This window comes from Propithecus coquereli, unplaced genomic scaffold (assembly GCF_000956105.1).
Source record: "Propithecus coquereli isolate 6110/MARCELLA unplaced genomic scaffold, Pcoq_1.0 Scaffold43, whole genome shotgun sequence".
In the NCBI taxonomy this organism is placed as follows: Eukaryota; Metazoa; Chordata; class Mammalia; order Primates; family Indriidae; genus Propithecus; species Propithecus coquereli.
In genome coordinates this window covers 4,111,582-4,118,133 of record NW_012150063.1, presented here as the reverse complement: position 1 = coordinate 4,118,133, position 6,552 = coordinate 4,111,582, and the positions used below count along the sequence as shown (strand labels likewise).

General features: G+C 44.9%; 1 protein-coding gene across 1 annotated transcript in view; it reads right to left on the bottom strand.

The window, feature by feature from the left end:
• LOC105817990 (cytochrome c oxidase subunit 7A-related protein, mitochondrial) overlaps nt 1–5,667 on the bottom strand; it is a 15,759-nt gene extending 10,092 nt beyond the window's left edge. Inside the window, exon 1 of the mRNA XM_012653842.1 lies at nt 5,531–5,667. Within this exon, the coding sequence (XP_012509296.1) occupies nt 5,531–5,602 (72 nt within the window). The 5' untranslated portion in view covers nt 5,603–5,667. The remainder of the gene's footprint in view (nt 1–5,530) is intronic.
• Between the last annotated feature and the right edge of the window lie 885 nt (nt 5,668–6,552).

Below are 6,552 nucleotides of genomic sequence, written 5' to 3'. Positions count from 1 at the left end.
AAAACAAAACAATCCTTTCTAATTTAATGAAAAATTTGTTATTTTTTTCTGTGTGTGAGTTATAGACAATTAAATTGTCAATATTAATTGTAACAATATCAACAAGTAAGATTTTCAAATACCAACTTCAGGGTTTTGCCCAGGGGGCCACCCGTCACATAGCATGTATGCTACAACATGGCCACATGAGTTGCCTGCTCACCACACGGCTCCCAAGGTAAAGAGACATGTGAGAGTTACACATGCTTAAGGAGGCACGAGATCCTGGGCTCAAAACTAGTGTGAGTTAAATACAACTCCCGTGGCAGTTAATGTGTTAAACCTCCAAACTATTTAAAAGTAGTCAACATTCCAATGTTTCAAGGCAACTAGATCACCAGCACTAGGCTTCTCAAGAGTGGACTTGACCAAGCAGCTTTATTTATAGGAAGGGATCCAGAATAAATCTCTTTCACCTGTGCCTATTCCAGGACTGCGGCTGCCCCAACCCGGAATCGTGAGCCTCAGATATGTCCCTCCCCATCTCAATAAATTACAATGCCATCCTTCCAGGTACTCGGGCCAAACCTTGGAATTATTCTTGACATCTCTCACACACACACTGCAAATCCTTTTGGCTCTACCTTCAAAATATATTCAGAATCTGACCACTTCTCACCTATCTCCACCAATCCACACTCTAGCCCAAGCCCCTGGATTTTTACGACAGCCCTCCCAGCTGGTCTCCCCACTTCCACCCTTGCTGGGTGCCCTGCAGTCTACTCTTAATACAACAGTCAGTGATTGTATTAAAACAGAGAATGCTGCAACTGAGCTCAAACCCTCCCAACGGCCTCCTATCTCACCGAGCAACACCCAAAGTTCTTACAGTGGTTTTCGGGGTTCTACTAGATGCATCCCCCTCTTCACCCTGATTTCATTCCCTTCCTCCTCCCCAGCCCACTGAACCAGCTCTTTAAACCTCCAGACACAGGTATGTTCCCTCTGCCTAGAATGCTCTTCTCCAGGTATCCACATGGCTTGCACTCTTTCTTACCTTTGTCAGGTCTTTGTCCATATGTCACCCTCTCAGTGAGACTTTTCTGACCACCCTTTTTAAAAATGCATGTCCTCCCGCTTACCCTACTAACAACCTATCCCCCTTTCCTGCCTTATTTTTCTCCACAGCACTTACTACCATCTAACACTATATATACCATCTATATTCTACTTTGTTTAGTGTGTCTCTCCCAACTAGAATGGAAGCCCCATGAGCACAGGATTTTGACATGTTTTGTTCGCTGCTCTTACTTCCCAAGACTTAGAAAAGCAACTGGCATAGAGAGCGCATTCAGTAATATTTGTTGAACATACAAATAAGCTAAGGAAGGCTACAGCTTCCACACAACGTAGACCTGAACATTTCAGAACCAAAGTTACATAAATCAGCACTTGATGGCCGAGACTCCACACCTCCCAAAGCAAGGAGAGAACAACTGAAAGCTGTTCTTAAAATAAGTGGACCACAGATCAAGTAAAAATCAGACTTTACTTTTTAATATTGACTCTCCTACCTCCAAAATTGATTGACTGCCCCAAAGTTTTCCTTTTCTTCTACCTCTTAGGTTTGGGGAGGAGGGTGGAAAAAGAACAGAATTATCTCCCACAATTTTAATTTTTAAAGGACAGAAACCTAGGACCCCTTTCACTCTGATTTAGAACTGGAAACCAGTTTCAATCTGCAATGATTCAAGTCATTTCTAACTGCAAGCTAGATATCATCATTTCCAAGTCCCTCGGATACCTGATACTTGGCATGTCCAAAATTCACTCACAGGCTCACTCAGGAAGTCCCTGTCTCTGTGAAAAGCACCACCACTCTCCCATTCGCCTGTCATCCTGGAGTCCTTCCTGGTCCCCAAAATCTCTCTCACTGGAGAGGACAAACTCTGCCAAAGCTTTCTGCATCAAGTTGCTCTGTAACTTTGTACTCATTTCTCACAAAATTAAGTCCTACTATCCTAGGCCCTTCCTGATCTATCTCGGTCCTCCACACTCAAACTTAACCTGTTCCATGATTCTCCTCCAGCTCCCCGACCTTCCTCCGTATCACAGGTCCCTTTATCTAGACTATCGTTCTGCCATCTTAACTAGGAGAAGAACTGCTGAACTTTACTATAGTAAAGTAATGTTTCCCTTTTTAACAAACTTAGTTTTCTGAAGTGGCTGCACTACTTTGCATTCCCACCAGAAATGTATGTAATAGGGTTCCAGTTTCTCTACATCTTCACCAATATTTGTCTTTTTGAGTACAGGCATTCCATTCTGGCAGATGAGTAACGGTATCTCACCGTAGTTTTGCTTTGCTTTTCCCTAATGACTAAAGATAGTAAGCATCTTTTTTTTTTTTTTTTTGAGACAGAGTCTGGCTCTGTGCCCTGGGTAGAGCGCAGTGGCATCATCATAGCTCACTGCAATCTCCAACTCCTGAGCTCAAGCGATCCTCCTGCCTCAGCCTCCCAAGTGGCTGGGATTATACGCGCGCATCGTGACACCCAGCTAATATTTCTATTTTTAGTAGAGCCAGGGTCTCACTCTTGCTCAGACTGGTCTTGAACTCCTGAGCTCAAGCAATCCTCCCACCTCAGCCTCCCAGAGTGCCAGGATTACAGGCATGAGCCACCTCACCCAGCCTGGTAAGCATCTTTTCATGTGCTTATTGGCCTCAATTTATTTTTGATACAGGACACAGAAAGGTTAGAAAAATGCTTTTCAATCAACCACTGGAAAATACTCTCCAAACAACTATTTGCCATCAAGTTGACTTATAAATCTCTACTTGTGCTATTATTACAGAACCAGCTTTTCCATATTAGGTTATTTAATGCATGTTAGGTTATTCACTTAATACTGAAAGTTACAAACATCTTCATTTTACAGTGTGCTAATGTTGCCAAGAAAGGAAAAGTTGAAGTACTCCTAATTATTAATATGAAAGTCAAAGCACCTAGTTGAAAGGGTGCCTGTCACAATGTCTCTGAAATTTACAATTCATATAAAGCCCACACAATATCACTTCTTTCAACATAACTTAAGCAATCTTTAAGTTAACTAAGAAGTTTGAATTCTCAAGAGAAACACAATTCAAAAGGTGCTAGAAATCTGAAAGCCCTGTCTATATCAAACACATGTCAAGGTAATCTCTACTCTGAGTGCCAGTTTTATTCCAATATGTCAGTTTTTAGACCAAAATTTTATTTTTTCCTTACTAGGCAACAAAACCTAGATTATGCTAATAATCATCTACAACTACCACACCAGAATAGATAAATTGTGATATAATCATACAATTAAACCCTACAGAGCAATAAAAGGGACTAACTATGGGTACACGTACCATGGATGAACCTCAAAAATACTATATATAGAAAAAGAAGCCTTACAGAGAAGAGTCCACACTGTGTGGTTTCATTTACATGAAGCTCAAAAATAGGCAAAACTATCTACAGTGACAGAAGTCAGAATAGGAAGGTGGACAGGGATTGACAGGGTAGAAGGGAAACTTCCTAGGGATGATGTAATGTTCTGTACACTGATAGGGGTAGGAGTCACACAATGCATGTGTTTTTCAAAACTCATCAAACTGTAGCATTTAAGATCCATGCACTGAAAAATAAAGTGTATAGAAGCAGATATTATAGAAATGGCTGTTTTCCCACATAACCTATAAAAGAAATTACTGTAACACTGCTGACAATTCCTTCAATTCCTTCCTTACAACTCATAAACAATTTGGTTTCAAAGACACCACGCTGGTTTCCCTCTAATCCTGGACTATTCTTTTGATAAATTTTCCTTCTCCATCCTCCCTTCATGTTTCTATAAAGTAATTATGGTCCCACATTTCTTCCTATATACTCCCTGTGTGATCGCTCCACCAGACTCTACCACCACCTATGGGCTGAAGATGACCACATCTCTCTATTAAACTGTATCTAAAACCCAGCTGCTACTAGGCATGACACGTCAACACAAGCTCAACACTTACAAACCCTAAATTCTTCTTCCCCATCCCCACACCTGAAAAAAACTTGCCCTCCTTATCCTAGATTGAAATCATTCTTAAACATCTTCCCCTTGAGCAAGGTGCAGTGTCCCACAGAAAATGGAGACAACAATAATGGAGCCCACCTGGGCGGCTTACTAATCTAGTCCAGCTGCATCTCATTGATCCCGCCCACACTACTCTGTGAGGATGAGAGATGATTACGATGTTACCTCACACTCGGCTTACGGAGAATAACTAACACTCATCCAGAACCAATTACCTGCCAAAACTGCTAGTCACTTGACACATACCTCATTTAATCTGTACTGAAGCTGCCCTGAATGAAACTAAGCTCATGATAAATTAACTTAGCCAAGGTTACACAATTAACGCAGCAAAAGCCAAGTTTGGAGCCCAAATTTCTCTGAGGCTCTAAAATCCCCCATCTTTACAACACACAAGCTAGAGATTGTATACCATGGAGTTCTATAGCCACAAAAAACAATGGTGATCTAGCACCTCTTGTATTATCCTGGATAGAGCTGGAATCCATTCTACTAAGTGAAGTATCCCAAGAATGGAAAAACAAGCACCACATGTACTAACCATCAAATTGGTTTTAACTGATCAGCACTTAAGTGCACATATAGTAGTAACATTCATTGGGTGTCGGGCAGATAGGAGAGGGGAGAAGGAGATGGGTATATACACACCTAATGGGTGCGGTGCGCACCGTCTGGGGGATGGACACGCTTGAAGCTCTGACTTGGGTGGGGCAAGGGCAATATACGTAACCTAAACATTCGTACCCCCATAATATGCTGAAATAAAAAAGAAAAAAAAGACTCCAATTGGTAGAATCTGAGTGAAATCGGAATACTTTTCAGACCACCCAAAAAATAGGCATCTGTCAACCATTTTACAGTTGGGAAAGTATAACCTTGTTGCAGGTAACTTCCCAGGCTCCCCGGACATTTGAAGGAACCCGTTAAGTCTCCCAATCCGGATCATACAGCCCCTCCCACCCCATGACTTCCGCAGGTGCCGTCATCCCCGCTCTCCAATCTCGTGCTTAGGTAAGGCTGACTTTGGGGCTGTGGCAGGGGGTGACAAAGGGACGCTGAAGAGGCCGAAAGCCGGACCTCTTCAAAGAAAGAAGGAAAGAGCCAAATCTCGGACTCAAGATGGGTCACTTTCTGGGCCCCACAGACCCCACGAGCCATCCCTCTTAGACAAGCAACGATCCCGGGGGTCACCTTGACCCCTACAGAAAGCCAGACCGAACTTCCATGCTGGGCCAGTCCCGCCAAGAGAGCAACTACACAAAGAGGAGTCTCGATGACCACAGTGAGCTGGTGTGGAGAGGCGGCGGGAGGTGCGAGGCGAACCGAAACCAACTGAGCTGCAGGCAGAAGCCTCTCCGGGCTCCAATGCCGCGACTGCCCGGCGTGGGAGCTCGGGCAGCCACTCCTCCCGTCCAAGCTGGCACGGCGCGACCCGTACCTGCGGACTATAGGCGTCCGAAGCCCATGCTCCCACCAACTTCTGCGTGAAGCCACTAAACTTGTAGTACATGACTCTCGGAGTCCGACTTTTCGCGTCCGCTACCTGCGCGACCGCCCCAGAAAAGGACCCCGCCTCCCCGGTTGTGGTCCCAAGGCTCAGCGCAAGGACCCTGCTCCAGGAGCTGGGCTGCCTGAAGATTGCCTGATTTAAAACATGTACTCTGACGCCACATCGGGGAACCAGAAGCCGATTTCTCAGGACCTTAAAATACAAAACTAGCTCTAAGTACAGAAAGCCGCTCTAGCGGGGTCTTTGGAAAATATGAAGTTCCTTCTTTCCCCCATTTGTATTTGGGCAGTGCCACGACGCCTCAAGGAACGCGCAAGCGCCCCGCGGACTAAACTCGGCGGCTGAGGCATTGCGGGCAGGTGGGACGGGCTCTGGGCGGGGCTTACGGTGGGAGGGGCGAGAAGGGGCGGGGCTGGGTTGAGGCTGGGGCCGGGTGACAACTTTCCAGGCAGAGAGAGCCGGTCCCGCGGGGTAGCGACGTGGTCGTTGGTTTGAGGGCTTTTCTTCCTTTATCAAACTTTACTTGCTGGTAGTATCATTTCTTTTCTCCCCACCTTGATCACCTCTTGAAACACACTTACTCAGTGTACCCAGGAGTATGGACCGGTCGCCAGGCTACCCCTGGCAACCTGGGACTGGGAGCAAATAAGAAAATTTGGAAGCACCGCCTCTTTAGTACCGAGGGCTGTTGTGGGTTTCGCCCCAATAATATGAAAGTAGCCTCCTGGGCTTTGTGCAGAGGAAATACACATAGTGACCTAAACTTCAGGCACCAGGATGTAAATGTTGCACGGTTTCTAAGAATTGGTTTTCACTCTTATCTGAGTTCTACAGGAAGTGGTTACTCATCCTTTTCTGTCCTCTGCTTTTTGAGATAAATGAGGTGGGGGGAGGTGACTAGAAACACTTGCAAAATCAGGACCTTGAACCTGAAAGATCTGGGACTACCA